Raw genomic sequence first — 18119 nt, forward strand, 5'->3', positions numbered from 1 at the left:
ATGAGGTGTGATGCTTCCTTTGTAAAGCTCTCCCAGATCCTTGGTTCCTGGATGCATCTCTGCATCCAAGTAAGGCCTTCTTTTCTGCAAGGACGTTCTTTCTTGGGACTGGCCTTCTACTTACAGTCCCACATTGGTGCAGGGCCTTGACAGCTGCTGCATGTTGGTTGTTGAGACTCAGGTGTTATCTACTCTGGGGAAAAGAGTGGAGGGGAGGGGAGTTGTTCCCATCAGCATGCCAGCATCCTTTCAGTCAAGCCTTGGGGTGTCGGTCCCTGCTCCCACAGCTGTCTGGCTCTGTCCTCCTTTCCAACGTACTGCTGGGCGTGGCTGGGTAGGGGGAAGACTGTGCCCACCTCCACCTTCACGGCAGGGAACAAAGATACATCGGAGCATATCTCGTACCTTATCTGCCTCTCATATCACCTCCAGTTCTGTCCAGCCTTTACCTTTTACCATCTCCAGAGCCCTCCCGGGAGCAGAGTTCCAACTGGGATAAGGGAGAGTTGCAGATGAAGGAGATCAGGCCTTCCCCTTCAGGGGTCCCTCTCAGTGGATTCCTTCTGCTGCTCTGGCTCAGGAGGAGGGGGCAAGGCCCTTTGTGATCTAGATGGGGTGAAACTTAAGTATCAGGAGCACAGTCAGTCGGAAGAGGGTTTGGAGGAAGGGAGATCAGGTGGACAGCCCTGGTCAGGGAAGGCTTCGTGGAGGAAGAGGTACTTAGACTAGGCTTAGAAGGATGAAAAGGGTCTGAATGGTCATGGAGGAAGAGAACAGTTTTTGGAGGTAGGAAGATGGGAGGTGAGTATAGATCTGAGTTGCTTTGGGGACTGGCATAGAGGTCCAACAGGCTGATGCAGAAAGCTCAGGGTGGGAGGCCGTGGGAGGTGTGGGGGCCAGATGGTGGACACTAGGAGGGCCATGGTTGTTTTTAGATTGAATAGGAGGGGACAGGGGGAGTGGCTGGAGGCAGGGGCAGGAAAGGAGGAAGAGAGTGTTAGGAAGGATGAAGGGAAAGGGATGGGGTGGAGGTGGGGTGAAAGGAAGATGAGCAAGGCTTGTTTGCTGCCTGGATCCAGGAGGCAAAGACAGAAAAACCTGGGTGACAGGGAGATGTTGGTGGTGCTTAGGTGGAAATAAGATGGTTGGGAGGGAAACGTTTGGGAGGGTGAGGGACTGGAAGAGGGGAGATGAGTTAGAGGGGGCATAGGGGTGTTTCACGGGCATGTCTGTTAGGCACTGAATATACAACTCAAGACTCTAGAAAGGGGGTTGAGCACGAGGTGGGCAGAAATGGAAGTGGGACCTGGGGTAAGTGTGGTCACCAAGGCAGAATGGAGTCTGAGAAGAGAGAGGGCCCAGGACGGATGGGGAGAGGGGACCAGGAATGTCCTATATCCCTGAGGAAGGGGAGGAAGACCCAGTAGGAGGGCCCCCTACACTTCTGAAGTCTGGAAGGACAGGGAAAGAGAAACAGCCATTGGGACCAGCCAGGATCTGTGGATCCAGGGGGTATAGAGAACTCCTTTCTCGAGCTATGATGATGTAACAGCTAGTGTCAGGGGTTGGAGGTGGTGAGGGAAGAGGACTCCTGGGCTGCAAACCTGTCTAGGGAGGTCTGGCCAGAGAAAAACATGAAGACAGACTGGATGGCAGCCTCAAGGGGCAGCAGGCCTGGGAGAGAGGATGTGGGCATGTTTGAGGGCCTCCTATGTGTCTGGCACGTTCACTGGCACAGGGCAGGCGCTCAGTAAATACTTAGTAAATGAACCAAAGCACAGCCACTCACAAATCCATTCCTCTATTCCCTCACTCTTTCATTCCCTGCCATGCGTGTAAGTGGGTAGGATCTACAGATGTTTCACTTATATCTAGTGCTCAGTGCCTAAGCCTAGCTGGGGCTCTGTACATGTTTGTGGGGTGACCGAATGAGAGATGGATGACTTTGAGGATGCTTAGGGGGAAGAAGGCCTGGAGGAACCAGGAGGGGATGGGTTTCCAGTCTTAGGTGTGGTGTGGGAGAAGAAAGTGGCCTCCCTGAGATGGCGGGGAGAAAGGCGGTGCTGCAGGGCCACAGGTACACTGGGGCGAGGCCCCCTCCTTCCCACGTCTGTGGGGTAGGAGGTGACAGCTTCAGCCAGGAGGGAGTGAAGAGCTGGAAGAGGGGAGAGGTGAGGGGCAGCTCCCTTGCAGTGTCCAGAGAGGCAGTCAAGAATCGACAAACAGGACTTCAGGAGTATCTGTTGGGGAAGGCTTTGCCCTGGGCTCAGAGAGCCCCCAGCCTGACTGGAGAGAACGACCCACCCGGAAACAGATCGAGGGCCCTAGTTAGAGATGTAGACTTGGTAAGGGACTAGCCAGTGTTGCAGGGTCCCTCTGCAGTGCGAGCTCAGTGTCAAACTTGCCCCAGGAACTCCCCTCCCCGCCCCGTCACAGTCCCCCAGCGGCTCCTGCCCGCTCCCCCTAATGGGGTGTCCCCCCCTTCGCACACACAGGTTGGCGGCTGGACCGTGGACCCCGTGTGCCTCCTCAGCTCCCTCTGCTCCCACCTCCATGGCGACTCCGCCCCCTCCGGGGCTGGCCAGCCGGCCCAGGTGAGTCACCCGCCTCATCCCACCCCCCAGACCCATGGCAGACTTGGGCTTTGGGGAGGATAATTTTTTGGAAAGGGGAGATCCAGAATTTTAATTTTGCACCCCTTTCTTTTATGTGGAGCCCACATTTTCAGAAGACTCCTATGCCCTGTACTCTCTCCCTTGATAGTCTAATTCCTACCATTCCCTCCCCAAAGGGAAAGGGAAAGTGTTAGTCACTCAGTCGTGTCTGATTCTTTGCGACCCCATGGACTGTAGCCCACCAGGCTCCTCCATCCGTGGAATTTTCCAGGCAAGAATACTGGAGTGGGTTGCCATTTCCTTCTCCAATTACCTCCCCAAACCTGTGCCAAAGCTTGGCTCTGGGGAAGGAATTTTTTTGAGGGGGAATAGGTTAAGATTTTTTTTTTTTTTAATTCTTCTCTCTTAAACAGGAGTATGTCTCTCCTACCCTCCCTCACTGGTTTTCAGGAATCTCTTGTGCCCAATTCCCACCCCCACTGCAGACCATCTCATTTCTCTATCCCCACCCGCCCTCCATCTCTGAGCAGACCCAGCCTTTCCCTGATGTCTCATCAGCAGGAAGTCCTACATGATGTCTCTCTCTCACCCCTCTCGCTATGTCTGATGCTTAATTTCAAAATTTGAAGAGGACCTTGGCATCTAGCCGCTTGTTCTGAACTGATTGCCTGGTGCTTCATCATGCCTCAGTTTCCCTGATGGGAAGATGGAGAGGGACACCCTGAGACAGTATCTTAAGGGCTCGGCCTCCCAGCTCAGGCCTGGACATTTCTATGGGAGAAAAACAGGCATCTGAAGCCCCAGAGGTGAGGAGGGACCAGAGAGTCAGGGTTGCAACAGGCCAGGGGCAGCCCTGAGGAGGCCTTGACTTGAGGGTGGCAGAGGAGGTGCTGTGGCAGAGAATCTAAGAGGGAGCCATTTCTCTTCCTTGTGCACCCTGCTTCGTTCCCCTGGAGAAGGGCAGGAAGTCTTGAGTTTTTCAATGAGAATGAGGAGAAGGAAAAATGTGACAGCCTAGGAAACGGCTCCAGAGCAGGGACTCTTAGCTGTGTGTAACTCAAGTCTAGCATGAGATTGGCATGCTTGGCATCACTCACAGGGCACCCAGCCCACTGCCCTTCCCAGCTCTTGGCCCAGTATTGACTGAACTTAGGGACCAGAGATGTGTCTGCCCCTGAGGCTAGAGAGCAAGTGGAATGGACTCATCTAGAGTGGTCAGGTGTGTGATGGAGGTCAGACTGGGACAGGGATGGGGATGAGGTGTGAGCCCCAAATGGAACAGATGGAATGTCTTGAGTTGGAGTGATGGAGGGAAGTGAGGCTGGATTTGGTGAACTTGATGTCCCAGGTTATGGGGCCCCGGGCCTGTCCACATCTGGAATCTACTCTGTTGGAGGGAAGGGGAGAGCTTGAAGGGATCTTCACTCCAGGGCTTTGAAGTACAGACAACAGGGGCCTTGCACGGGATCTTGTCATCACTTTATACCTAGTCCTTATCAAACTTCTCTTTCCGGATGTCTGTGTCTGAGGCCCCTTTTTGTGAAGTGCAGGACCAGAGACATTCAGCAAATGCCAGTCACACAGTCGAGCAGGATCAGACGTCACCGAGGACATTTAGGCATCCTAGGCCGCCCAGGCTTGGCTGGGAATTGAATCACTGGAGAGCTAGAAGGGTCACGGTGCACCGCGGAGACCCTGGTGGGGAGAGGCTGTTAGTTCAGAGGGTGGAGGGTCCGGAGACGGGCCACTCTCCTCCCCGCCTCCCTAGGCCAGATCGTTGGGGGTGGAGGCCTGAAAAAGACCCTGGGAGGGGACCGAAAGCCAGACTCCAAGTCGCAGCCCCTCCCCCGCTTCCACTAAGCTGTCTAACCTCCCTCTCTCCTGCTGCAACCCGAGTCCCGGGCGGCGGGCCGGCGTATCGGGTGACCGCGGCGACGCAGCCACCAGCCTCCGCCGTTCCTCGGCAGGGCTGCGCCGGCGGGGCCGCGCCGGGGAGGGGGCCGAAGAGAGGATGTGCACGGCGGCGCGCCGTGCCGCGCCAGGTGGAGTCGCGGTTACCGGGGCGACCGGGGCCCGGGCCGGCTAGGCGGCGGCGGCTCTCGCATTGCAGCAAAGGGCACCGGCTGCGGCGGAGGCGGAAGCGGCCGGGGGAGGGGAGAGCCGGGGTGGGTGGGAGTAGGGGGCCGCCCTCCCTCCCCCCGCCCGACGCGCGACCTGGGGCTGGGGGCCCCCGCGCATACACCTGTGGCCGCAGGTAAGAGGGAGCGGCTACGGGGGACGAGGTCGCTGCCTCGGGTTCCGCGGGGCGGGGGCGCGGAGACGGGAGGCCCTCCCACCGGCTCGGAGGGCCGGTCTGGGGCTGGGGGCGCTCAGGCCGCTGAGGTTCCGGATCCCTGAGAAACGCCCCCTCCCCTCCCCCATCGCGTTCGCCGCTTTCCGCAGAGGACCGGCCCCCACCCCGAAATGCGGCTGGCGCCCCCTCCCCCAGCCTCAGAAAGTCATGACCTTTTCGGGGTGCGCCCTCGCCTCCGGCTCAGCGCCGGTCCCGCAGCACCACCACCCTGGCCCTCCACCCACACTCTGCATGGGGAAGGGTAGGAGGCGGCCGTGTCCACAGGGGAATCGGGCACGTGCGTCGCGGTGAGAGGCTGGAGCCCTGGGGGGCGTTAAGGAGCCCCAGCCTGGGGCGGGGTGGGGGGGCGAGTGTTTACGTGGACGCGTGTTCACTGGAGTTGAGAGGTGGGTGTGTGCGCCGGTGCACGCGGAGCCAGGGGACTGGAGCTAGGGTGCGACCCATAGGGTGCCCTTCCTCTCTGGAGGCTGCGTGGTCGTCGGGGCTCGAGGTCAGGGAAGGGTCATGCACTCACCTAGCCTGCAGGGGACTTCTGCCCAGGGGAGGGGAGAGACCTCAGCTGGTGGGGCTGAGGCTCCCAGGGGACAAGGCCCCGCCCTCCCAGGGCAGGAGTCGGGGAGAAGGACTAGCTGCAGGGGGAGGGAAGAACCACCCCCCCTCCAAGGATGCCTAGGGTGGAGGAGGCAGGGTGTTAACTCCTTAGCCCCCGGAGGAAAGAAGTTGGTTCCTCTTCTCACCTGGGAGTTTGAGGACCCCCGGCAGTGCTTCCTTGCGTCTCCAGGAAGCTCTCTTCCCATATTACTGAAAGCCTGGTCCCTACAGAATAGATGGTTGACTTCCATATTATCCTCTTAGAACCCCTCTCGTTTTGCTCCTGCTCCCCTCAGACTTCCCTACAAGTGATGACCCTCAAGTGGCTTTCCTATGCAACCCTTCCTTTTTTCCACAGTCTCACTGTCCTCTGGAAAGGTGAGACACCCCCTTTCTTAGTCTGGAGGAGGAAGACAGCTTTACCCTTGAGTTGGGGAGCCAGATCTCTCTGGGCCCTTCCTGCCCCCTGTCCTCCTTCCAGGGGTTTCTGCTGCTGCTGCTGCTGCTGCTAAGTCGCTTCAGTCGTGTCCGACTCTGTGCGACCCCATAGACGGCAGCCCACCAGGCTCCCCCGTCCCTGGGATTCTCCAGGCAAGAACACTGGAGTGGGTTGCCATTTCCTTCTCCAATGCATGAAAGTGAAAAGTGAAAGTGAAGTCACTCAGTCGTGTCTGACTCTTAGCGACCCCATGGACTTCAGCCTACCAGGCTCCTCCGTCCATGGGATTTTCCAGGCAAGAGTACTGGAGTGGGGTGCCATTGCCTTCTCTGCCAGGGGTTTATGGTGCTGGGCAATTTCCAGGGAAAAGACCTAGAAGGCTGGGCAGTGCGGGGTGCCAGGAGATGGAGAGTGGGGCCAGGGAAGAGTATGCAGAGGTATACCACCCCACCCCCCGTCCATCGCTGGTCCTGAGTTCTTGGCACTAATTTGTGGCCAAATATTTGTTGAGAGGCCCTTTTATACCGGGCACTGTGTGGGGCAGGGTGGGAGGAGCTGACAGCCAGGAAGAGGGTGAGGAGGAAAGGGTGCTGGCCACTGGACAAAGAGAGTCCTACCTTAGCAAACAGGAGGAGCCTCTGGTCTCAGTCACCCAAGGCTGTCCCAGGGGTTTAATACCCTGGAAAGAGATAGACAGGGATGCATAACATCCCCAAGGCCCTCTCCCTACTACAGCTTTCCCCTCCAAGGACACTAAGTTGCCAGGAGACTGTGTCTCACCCTGGTGGGGACAACCTGAGAGGACCGTCCTTCCCACTTTCCGGAGGTGACAGAAGGGCAGCATTCTGCGTGCCCTACCAGCCAGCGCCCCGCGTCCTGGGACTCTGGTCCCAGCCTCACTCCAAGTTCACCAAGCACAAAGACAGCAACTCTTCCCTCTACCCTCTAGTGGGGCTTGGCTGGCCCGTCCTGGGGCACTGGTGCCACCCAGTCCTCTTCCCTGGCCCCAGCTAGTGATCTCTCTAGGTCTGAGTGCCCCAGGGATGTGCCTAGTGTTGCCTGAGGCAGGCCCACGTTGGGGACACAGCTAGCATGGCTGTAGCCAGGACCCATCCCTCTTCCGCTCCCAGAGATATGAGGTGGGCACCAGTCACATACTGAGCCTGGTATGTTGACTTTTGGGGCTGGGTGGGGGAGGGGCATTTTCTGCTTCTTTTGAATCAGGACACGTGATTGTCCTACCTCACACATGATGTCTGGGACATCACAGGCCGGGTACAGTGGCTGAGGTGGCCAGAGGCACCATGACCCGGCTAGTGGGGGGAGGGAGGCATGCAACTTTCTCTTTGTGTGTGTGCATAGTATGTGTGTGTGTGTGTGTGCATTGCTTTGTGTGTCTCTGTAGTTGTGTGTGCATATGCATATGTGTGAGTGGGCATCCATGTCTCTGTGTGTTTCCGTGACTCCCTAGGGGCTAGGGTTGGGGGGGCGGTGCCTCTGTGATTCTGCTTGTAGAAGTGTGTGTGAGCAGGTCAGTGTCTGGTGCGGGGTGGGGGTGGGAATAGGGGGTGCATGTTTGTATGGATGGGGTTGGTCCACTTATGGATATCTCTGTCTCTGAGTTTCTGTTTGTTTCTGACTGTGGCCGGCTCTTCTCCAAGTGTTTGTGTCCCTTTGTGGGTGTGTCTGTTGCTCTGGGTGTGTTTGTGGTGATGTGCTCATGGGAGGTTGTCTGAGAGTCTGTACGCAGCTCCACGGGTGGTCTGTGTGCACACCGGGGACGTGCAGCTGGATGAGGGATGGCGGCCTTCTCTGCAGAGCCGTCCATCACCACTGGGGCTGCAGACATGACTCTCATCATAAACCTTCCCCTGCCCTCTCCCTGGCTCTTCCTCCCTGCCCCAACCTCAATCACATGTCCACTCCCTCTGCTCCCCCTTCCCTTCCCAAGGCCACAGGCAGCTGTGGCTAGAGCCTGTTATTCCAGCCCCTCGCCCCACCTCCACTCAGCACCCATGGGGTACTAGGTACTGGCTTGTGTCCATAGATGGTTCTAGGTACTGGTGAGGGCACACACTTCGTTGTCCCCTTCCTCTGCCAGGCATGTGATTATCTTTTGCATCTCCTGGAGCCAGTGCTGGGGGGAGGGGTGGGGCTGTGGCCCAAATGGGATGGTCCTGGTGAGTAACCCTCTTCATCCCAGCCCTAGTGGCATCATCCCCACCCTAAAGGTCTGAAGCCTCCCTCCCAGCAGGATCCCTCTCCAGCTCCTTCCTGCCATAAAGTATTCAGGTCCACAGGACACCCCACCGTGGTGCCCTCCGCCAGCAGGGACCCTTGGTGTTCCTCTCCTCTGCCAGCGGCTCTGAGGCCTAGGGAATCTCGTTTGCTGGTGCCAGGCACCCCAGGGCCAGGCCATCTGCTGCCTCTGTCTCCCTGCTGAGACTGGCACCGGTCAGCAGGGTGCCCTCAGCTTTGCCAAGAACCAGCCCAGCCTCCGGGCCACTTCTCCCTTGTCCTTAGCCATCTGGAGGGGCCTTCTGGCCTCCGGAGAAGGCAGGGTGACTCTAGGTTATTGTGAATGAGGAGAAGCCTAACACACCCATTCTAGGGGAGCAAGGAGTCCTACTGTCTCATCTGTCCGCCCACAGGACATCGCCGACGATCCCTTGCTGCCCGTGGCTTCCCATCCATTGCCCAGGGCTGTGGGGTGACGGGTGTCTGTCCACTTTCCCTGAAATCTGGGTCCATCATGTCACACAGACCTCTTGCCCTGGCCTTGGCTCCCTGCCTCCCTCTTCCACTCCCTGCCCAGTCAACCTTCCTGCGGTCCACTTCCTATCCCACCTGGTTTCACTCAAATGCTTTCTGCTTGTCCACCTCGTTTAGTTAAGTCTAAATTCTTTCCCTCAGCATTTAAGGGTGCCCTTATAGCCCCTTCGCAGCTTAATATGCTACTTTCCCAGGCTCTGCCCCAACCAAACTGGACTGTCCCCTCAACACACCCACCACATGCCTGCCCCAGGCCCTCTGCCCATGCCCTTCCTCCCAACCTCCAGCTGCTCATTTGTTTAAGCCCCAGCTCCAATGCCACCTCTTTCGGACAGTTTCCCTCAGCTGGCACAACCAGATGCCATTTCTCTCACCCCGCAGCTCTGATTCATCTCTGCCAGCATCTCACGTGTTCTCATATCATGGTCATCTGCGTCTTTTCCTGCCTGTAACTCTCTGAGGACTGTTACCATGACTAGATTGCGTGACTTAGAAACATCTGGAATGGTTCTCCCCTCCCCCACTAGCAGGCCTGGAGCCTGCTCAGGGCCATCCCCGGTCTCCATAGAGAGTGGGATGTACCAGGCATGGCTTCCTTCCTGTTCCAGGGAGGGTGGAGGGCCCAGGGCTGAGTGCTGAGCGCCAAGGGTCTCTAACCTACCCCTGGCCCTATTCTCCCCTCCCAGCCCCCACATAACCATCTCTTCTCTTATTTCCATCAGCAGCCAAACTACTGGAGTTTCAAGGTCAGTGGTGGTGCATCTGCTTCCGTGACAACTGCATGTGCTGTCCCCCCCTCAACCCTCCCTGCACATGCTTTGCACAGGGGTGTGCGTCTGCAGGGGACCGTCTGGTGTGGGCAGTGGGCCTTGGGGCTGCAGGCTGGGGCTGCTGCTTTGAGAGAGCCTGGGTTCACCTGCCAGGGGCTTGTGGAGCCAGTGTGGCTGTTTGGGCCACTCGTACTGGGAATCTGGATGGGGGATGCTCAGGCTTACCCTGAGATACAAGGGCATTTGGGAATGAGAGAGGCATTTCCCCCTACTTGGAGAGACAGCTGGCTCAGAGGGAGGGACTTGGATCCCATGATCTTATTGAGGGCCTTGTTCTCTGAACTCAGACTTCATTTTCCAAGTTTGGAGGAGGAAGGCCCCTCCAGACGGGAGCCCCCGTGACTACAATAGGTCCCTCATCCCTTTCTTACTTTCCACTATGGAGAGAGCTGGTCATGCCAGGCAAGAGACTCACAGCCCTGCACCCCCCAAACCTGTTGCCCAAGTGGAGGACTGAGCTCAAGGATGGTGCTCTCCTGCCTCCTCTGGAGAGTTTGGACCATCCATAGCTGGAGATCTGTCTGTGCCCTCCAAGGACATCCTGATGACCCCTGGGGGAGAACACTCTGGGACCTCTCTATCTTCTTTGGCACCAGAGTTAGAACTGAACCACGTTAGCTGGCTGCTTGCATCCTGGAGTCCCCGGTTCCTCAAATCCTGGGCATCATGACAGGGGGTGGGAGGTATACATTCCAGACTCCCCCAGTGCCATCATGCTCCAAACATCTTGTTTGCATGCATCCTCCCAAAGAGAAGTTCTTGAATCAGAGAACCACAGAATTGTAGATTTGTGGTGTCAGACATTATAGGCTTTTTGTAGGAAGCAGTAGCGCATAGTGGTTCAATGCATGTGGCCGAGGGCCAAACTGCCGTATGGTGAATTCCAGTCTGCTACTAACTAGCTGAGTGACCTGGGCAAGTTACATAATTCCCTGAGCCTTGGTTTCTCTTCCATAAAATGGAGCAGTATCTACGGCATAGAGTTGATGTAAAGTGAAGGGAGGAGAGACTGCATGTCCTAAATACAATGCCTGGCTCATGGGGAGCCTTACCTCATTAGCTGTTAGCATCATGGATGCTGACATGATTCTCCACTCAGAATCACCTTGGGAGCCTGTCAAAAACTTTGAACCCCAGGCTGTAACCTCCAGAGATTCAGATTCAGTGAATGTGAGCCCTGGAGAGAGTATTTTTAAAAGCTCCCAAGTGATTCTGCCCCCATCTGTGGACAGCCTTTGGGAACCTCAGATCCTAGTCTGACCACCCCTACTCAAGGTTCCCTCCATCTGATATCTGACTAGGAGTCATCAGCTCCTCCCTGGAGCATCTCCAGGGACCAGTGCTCACTGCTTCGCATCTTTGGGAAGCCCTTTCCTATCCTTGCAGAGCTCTGTTTGAATTACTATTTTGTTCTCTTCCCATCTCCCTTGTAGTCAGGAAGTCCTTCTTGATGTCTCACTTTTTCTCTGCTCTGTTTTCCCAGCTCAGGGCTGGAGAGAAGTGCTATTGTGCTTTCTCTCTTCTCAAGAGGGTTTTCTACAAAGGCTATGAGAATGGAATAAGAGCCCAGGAGACCAGGATGGAGACTGGAACTGGTGGGGCAGGGAATGTGGGTGTGTCTTCTCCCAGGGTTCCCTGGGCAAGGGGCTGCCTTCTCAGTCCCTAGGATCCCTACTCCCCTTCATTTTGGTTCCTGTTCTATCTTCTTATCGGCAACTCATTTGTGTCCCCCCGAGGCGCTGTGGCCACCCCCTACTCTTCATCCCTGCTAGCTGCCTCATCTTGCCTGAATTCTGTATCCCCTCATCCACACTAGCCTGGCAACCACTGACCTTCCAGTTGCCCGGCAACCTCATGACCACCAGACCAGGCCTGGTTTCCCACACTGTGAGGAAAGAGAGGGGCACAGGCCGGCCCTTGTGGTCAGCCTAGAACTGAACTGCAGGCTCCAAAGTCTGGGCCCAGGCATCCCACAAGTGGGCCCAGTTCCTATGCAGCCTCCCTCCTCCCCAGACCTATGCCCACCCGCTGATCAAAGCATTATACTTGAAGCTGGATGCCCACTAATGTCCCCAAATCTGACCTGCAGCATCCCCAAGCTCTGAGGCCACTTTGGGGACAGCTGGGCACATTGCTCATCAGAAGATGCTTTCTTTTGAGAGTGCTAATCTGATTGGAACATTAAATTGAGTCAATAGGAAGATGGAGATTAGGGGTTAATCAGGATTTAGGGAAGGAGGGAGCTGAGGAGAATAATTCCTTTTTAGAGATACTTTTACTGTTGGTTTTTTTTTTTTAATTATAAAAATGAGGACTTCCCTGGTGGTTCAGTGGTTGAGAATCTACCTTCCATTGCAGGGGACACAGGTCTGATCCCTGGTTGGGGAACTAAGATCCCGCCTGCTGCAGGGCAAGTAAGCGGGCGTGCCGCAACTACTGAGCCCAAGAGCTGTAACTAGAGAGCTCCAAGCACTGCAATGAGAGATCCCCCATGCTGCAAAGACCCAACGCAGCCAAATAAATAAATAAATATTTTTAAAAGACACTAGCACTATAAAAAACAAAAAATATTAAAATTATATATTCTGATTGTATAAAGTTCACACAGCCAGGTAATGTATAAAGTAAAGAGAAAGGTGTGTCTCAGCCCCAAGATAACCAGTGTTAATCGTTTTGAATGATTTGTGGTTGTTAAAAATAGGCAATTTATTTTATAAAAAAATACAATTGGTTGGGCAACATGATCTTTTTCTTGATAACATGTATATGTGATACATCTCATATATATATAATGTTGCATAACAGAATGATGTAGATCTGATTCATTATCTTTCACCCTTAAATAAATGAGTTTCTGACAGCAACCAGGTTTGAGGGGAGGAGCTGGGGCAGACTGGGAGGAGCTGTGACTGAATGAGAGCTCCAGCCCTTCAGCCAAAAATAGGTTCTTGAAGTACAATTGAAATCAGGGTGTCCCCTCTCCTCAAGAGAGGGTAATCGAACTGTTCCTGGGGCAGGGGATGGTCATTGGGTGACACCTTTCCCTAGCCCCAGGCAGATATCACCCTCGGCTGTAGCTTCAGGACAAGGGCTGCTATGATGAACTGGAGGAGGCCTTTCTGGGCGGCTAGCCAGGCACGTTGGCCATGTGGCAGCATGTGCCATGCAGGGAGGGGCTGAGGCCTGGCACTTAGGCCATGTGTTTGTGTGGGCTGAGCATGTGCACTGCATGTACTAGGCAGGTAGTCTGTTTGAAACTGGGGTCCAATTGGTTTGAGGGGTCTTGGGGTGGTTCTTCCAGTCACCCTAGGTCCAGGACATTGTGCCCAGCTCTTTGAGGGCCCATGCCTCCCAGAACTGGGATCCTGGGGTCCCTAGCTCTCTGCTTTCTTCCTGGACCCAGTTACCCACCCCCACCCCAACCCTCTGAACTCCAGGAAGGATAAATTCATCACTCACAAAACCGCCACTTAATTAATGTCTGGAACTAATGCCCCAATTTGCTCAATGATTCTGCTGCTCACCTCGGTGACAAATTTGTGGTGTTGTTGTTCTTTGGAAGCTTAAAATAGCAGGCGTGCCCATGGCTCCTGCTCAGATGGTTTCTTGTCTGGCTTCCCAGGGTGCCTGAGTCCTCTGCCCAGTCCTTACCTGCTGGGTGTCCTGGGGAGGCTGAGGCCCCAAAAGGTTGGGGAACTCTCCTGCAGCCACACAGCAAGTCTGAAATCCAGGAGACCCTCCTGTGTGTGTGTGTGTGTGTGTGTGTGTGTGTGTGTGTGTGTGTGTGTCGCTGGCTGGCTGGGGCTCCCCAGGCCTGGATGGGGGCAGTGGGCAGAGCAAAGGGGCTCATGCTTGGTTCCTCTCGCCCCACCCCATCCCTGCAGACCCGCAGCTCACGCCATACTCAGGGAGCCCAGCCTGGGCTGGCAGACCAGGCGGCCAAGCTGTCCTACGCCTCCGCCGAGTCACTGGAGACCATGTCAGAGGCCGAGCTCCCCCTAGGCTTCAGTAGAATGAACCGCTTCCGACAGAGCCTGCCCCTCTCCCGCTCAGCCAGCCAAACCAAGCTGCGCTCACCAGGTACTGCCGGTCCATCTTCCCTTCTGGCCACTGGCTCCTCCCTCTGTTCTGCTCATCCCGGCATCCTCTCCCTCCCCTTGACTTCATCTCTCTTCAATCACCTTTCTAGGAAGACTCTGGCTCCCCTCCCCCACCCCCATCATCCCGCCCACCCCTCCTCCCCCAATCTCCTCCCCTCATGGCCTCTCCCTCCTCAGCTGCTCTCTTACCCGCCTTCTTCACCTCTCTTTCCTCACTACTCTCTCCCTCCGCACCCCCTTCCCTGTCCCTCTCTCCCTCTCTAAGCCTCCTCTCTCCTACCCCCTTCAGCAGCCCCCCTTTCCTTCATTCCCCGCTTCCCTCATCTCTCCCCCTCATTCTCAGTTTCTGCTCCAACTGCTCCGGCCCTCAATTCCGTTTCCTCGTCCGGACTCCAGCCTGCCTGGGGTCGAGGAGGTGCCCTGAGAGGCCGGCAGCATGAGGAGTGCCTGGGTACACCTGCATTCCGGGGCGGCGTCCGGCCTCAGACCCTGCCTCTGCGGGACCAGCGGGACTCCCGAAGGCTCCCCGAGCCGCCGGCGTGGTGGCGGTGGCGGCCCCGACACCGAGGGTGGCGTCTCCTTTGCAGGGGTGCTGTTCCTGCAGTTCGGGGAGGAGACTCGGCGCGTGCACATCACCCACGAGGTTAGCAGCCTGGACACGCTGCACGCACTCATCGCGCACATGTTCCCGCAGAAGCTCACCATGGGCATGCTGAAGTCGCCCAACACAGCCATCCTTATCAAAGATGAGGCTCGCAACGTCTTCTACGAGCTGGAGGACGTCCGGTGGGCGTGGCCCCGGGGGGGATGGGGTGGGCTCCCCGATACTCCTCCTCCGCGGGGGGCTCGAAGCCACAGCCACAGTCATTCCCCAGCCGCCTCCTCACCTAACCTCAGCCCTTTTCCCCTCTCCTCCCGGAGCCCTACCGCCCCGCCCCGTTCTTCGGTCATCTCGGCCCCACCGCCTCCCCTTTAACTCATCCACCCCTGCTGGTTGGCCTTGGCTTGAGCTAAACTGAAAATGGCTCGTGAGGCCGAGGTTAACGGGGTGGAAGCTGCTGGCAGTGTGTTGGTGGCAGGTAGCCTGAGGCACGAATCCACTGAGCAAGGAGTTAAGGGGTTGGAGCTCGCGGCCCCTCTTGCCACCCCTCTTCCCTTTGCCTGGAGGTGCCCCCCCCTCATCGCAAGGCTGGGGGATGGTGACCCTCTGCACCCCTTCCTCCCCTCAGGGACATCCAGGATCGCAGTATTATCAAGATCTATAGGAAGGAGCCACTCTACGCCGCTTTCCCTGGCTCACACCTCACCAATGGGGACCTTCGGGTATGGCTGGGGAGGCCCAGGGCATGGGGAAGGCTGGGAAGATGGGTCCAGGGGCAGAGTCTAGTCACTTGTCACCAGAGACCAGGGCCAGCTTTGGAGACGGGAACGTGGAGGCTGAAGCAGAGAATGGCCTTCGTTAATTGTGGAGTCCTGGAGGTGTCCCCCGCTCATCTGCCACTTTTCCCTCTGGTCAGATCAGGATTTCTCAAACCTGCCTCTAAATATCCTAGGAGGCCGCTCTCAGGAACCGCCCCTTCCTTCTTTGCTTTCTGTCCCCCACCATGTGGTGGGCTGGAGGTTGCTCCTCTCTCCGGTGCCTGGCCCTCTGCCACTTCTTCCTCCGTCCTGGGAGCTCTGATGGGAAAGGGGTCGAAGATGCAGCAGGAGGGTGGGAAGGCAGAGAACAGAAGGGACTTCCTCAGCGTCACAGGGGGAGCTGCTGGCTCCTTAAGCAGGAGGCAAGGGATCCCCTTTGTGACCGGCTCGTGGGGTTCCGGGATTGTCTTCTGCACAGAGAGAGATGGTGTATGCGTCGCGGGAGTCGTCGCCCACGCGGCGCCTCAACAACCTGTCGCCGGCGCCACACCTGGCCTCAGGCTCGCCGCCGCCGGGGCTACCATCGGGGCTGCCGTCTGGCTCGCCGTCGCGCTCGCGCCTCTCGTACGCCGGGGGGCGCCCGCCCTCCTACGCCGGCAGCCCGGTGCACCACGCGGCCGAGCGTCTGGGAGGCGCCCCCGCCGCCCCGGGCGTTAGCCCGAGCCCCAGCGCCATCCTGGAGCGGCGCGATGTGAAGCCGGACGAAGACCTGGCGGGCAAAGCGGGCGGCATGGTGCTGGTGAAAGGCGAGGGCCTCTACGCCGACCCCTACGGGCTGCTCCACGAGGGCCGCCTGAGCCTGGCCGCGGCCGCCGGCGACCCGTTCGCCTACCCGGGCGCCGGTGGCCTATACAAGCGCGGCTCGGTGCGCTCGCTCAGCACCTACTCGGCCGCCGCGCTGCAGTCCGATCTGGAGGACTCGCTGTACAAGGCGGCGAGCGGCGGCCCGCTCTACGGCGACGGCTACGGCTTCCGTCTGCCGCCCTCGTCGCCGCAGAAACTGGCCGACGTGACCGCGCCCCCCGGCGGGCCCCCGCCGCCGCACAGTCCCTACTCCGGGCCGCCCAGCCGCGGCTCGCCGGTGCGCCAGTCCTTCCGCAAAGACTCGGGCTCCTCGTCGGTCTTCGCCGAGAGCCCCGGAGGCAAGACCCGCAGCACCGGGGGCTCCTCGACGGCCGGAGCGCCCCCTCCCGAGCTCTTCCCCGGGCCTGGGGAGCGCCCGCTCGTTGGATTCGGGCCGCCTGTGCCAGTCAAGGACACGGAAACCAGGTGAAGGAGCTGGAGAGGCTCGGGGCTGCGCGGGTGGGGTGGGGAGAGGGGACGCGGCAGAGTCCGTGGCAGACTGTGTCCCGGGACTGTGTCTGAGATCCGGGAGTCCTTGTAGACTCGGAGTAGCCTTAGGGATCGCCAGAGTATCTTGGCCGCGGCAGGGCAGGCACTGGACAGACATTTCATCTGCAAGCCCCAAGGGATGGATGAGAGGGCCCCAGACAAGGGGCCTGGAGACCTGGGTTTGCATCTGGTCCCTGAGCCTTAGTTCCCCCAACTAGAGTTGAGGCTGAAGCAGAACTCTTTATTTAATGCCTTTCCTGCTCAGGCACAAAACGTGCCTCCATGAGAGCTGTCCAGCACAGGGCCGGCTGAAGTCCACTGGGGAGCGGGGGGTGATTGTAAGAAGTGGGGATGAGAGAGGCACATTTCTTTAAGTAGCTTCCGAGTTGGGGAACTCTTGCCTATCATCCAGTGCCTTGCTGAGGGTTCAAGGCTGGAGGAGGTAACCATGGCACTGACCTGCCCCCACCCTGCCCTCAAGCAGCACCACTGAGAGGTGAGGAGAAATGATACATTCATTTATACATACATTCATGAATGATAGCTTTCTTGTGGCCTGTGTGCCAGGCACTGCATTGGGCACTGTTTATGCCAAGTTGGGCAAACCCGGCTCCTGCCCTGTCTAGTGGGGGACACACAGTAAAGAAAAAAAAAAAAAAAAACTTGTTCTTCCCTTGGGAGGGTATACTCCTCAAGGCAGTTGGGGACTCTGGGATGGCTTCAGAGAAGAGGTAGGGAGAAGGGCGTGCCTAGCAGGGGGAATACATGTGCAGAAGTCCAGAGAGGCCTGGGTGGGGCCCATTAGGGAAATAGTGATGAGAGAAGAATCTGGAGAAGGAGGGGGTGACTGTCAAATGGGGAAAAGCGTTTCCAATGTTAGGTGTGTGGGAAGGCTGTGGACTTGATCCTTAGGTGTTGAGGCCCTTTGAATTGTCTGTGTGCTGGTGGCTGAGGAGGAAATGGTTTTCCTCTAATTATCAATCTTAGGAGACGGGGGCTGGGCAGGAGGGACCCCGTGCCCAGAAATGGGGTTGATCAAGGTCACTGTCTTCCCTAGGGAGCGCATGGAGGCCATGGAGAAACAAATTGCCAGCCTCACAGGCCTGGTGCAGAGTGCTCTACTGCGAGGTTCGGAGCCTGAGACCCCCAGGTGAGGTTCTTTTCCCAACACCACTGCCAAAGGCCTGTGGCTGGGGCAAGAGGAAGGGAAAGTGAGAAGCAAAAGCCCTGAGCTCAGCTCTGCCCATGTCTCATCATGGTGCCCTGGGTGAATCCCTTCCCTTCTCGGGGACTCCATCCTGAGACCAGGGGACTGGAGGAGTTTACGTTAAAGTCTCACCCACCTTTGACTGGTCTGGGGCCAGCCTGGACCCCATGATGGCCATCTTTTCCTTGTACCACAGTGAGAAGATTGAAGGCTCCAATGGAGCAGCCACCCCCTCAGCACGTGAGTGACCCTTTCTCCCTCCCCTAGAGGTCCTTGCCCTCTCTTAGCCTCTCTGGTCTTCTCCTAGTCTGTAAAGGGGCTACATCACCAGGCTTCAATGGGTAAATGAGTAGTCACCTTAGCCCACAATGTCTCACCTGGTGCCTCGCTCCCCTCAGAAAGGCTGACCACTGGTTGGGGCACGGAGCCAGAGCTACACTTCTCTCTGGCTACTGTGTGTG

General features: G+C 57.4%; 1 protein-coding gene across 6 annotated transcripts in view; it reads left to right on the forward strand.

Annotated features, from left to right (window-relative positions):
* The window catches only part of SRCIN1 (SRC kinase signaling inhibitor 1), a 174581-nt gene that overhangs the window by 130822 nt on the left and 25640 nt on the right, over positions 1-18119 (forward strand). For 3 of the 6 annotated variants that reach the window (XM_081582291.1, XM_081582293.1, XM_081582289.1), the window contains 8 exons: positions 2496-2594; positions 9493-9516; positions 13485-13680; positions 14288-14486; positions 14930-15023; positions 15538-16388; positions 17509-17601; positions 17855-17898. In XM_081582291.1, coding sequence (XP_081438417.1) covers positions 2496-2594; positions 9493-9516; positions 13485-13680; positions 14288-14486; positions 14930-15023; positions 15538-16388; positions 17509-17601; positions 17855-17898 — 1600 coding nt within the window. The remainder of the gene's footprint in view (positions 1-2495; positions 2595-9492; positions 9517-13484; positions 13681-14287; positions 14487-14929; positions 15024-15537; positions 16389-17508; positions 17602-17854; positions 17899-18119) is intronic. The other 3 variants (XM_081582294.1, XM_081582295.1, XM_081582290.1) reach the window with 1 other exon arrangement.

Source organism: Giraffa tippelskirchi, chromosome 3, assembly GCF_054371585.1.
Source record: "Giraffa tippelskirchi isolate mGirTip1 chromosome 3, T2T-mGirTip1v1.2.pri, whole genome shotgun sequence".
In the NCBI taxonomy this organism is placed as follows: Eukaryota; Metazoa; Chordata; class Mammalia; order Artiodactyla; family Giraffidae; genus Giraffa; species Giraffa tippelskirchi.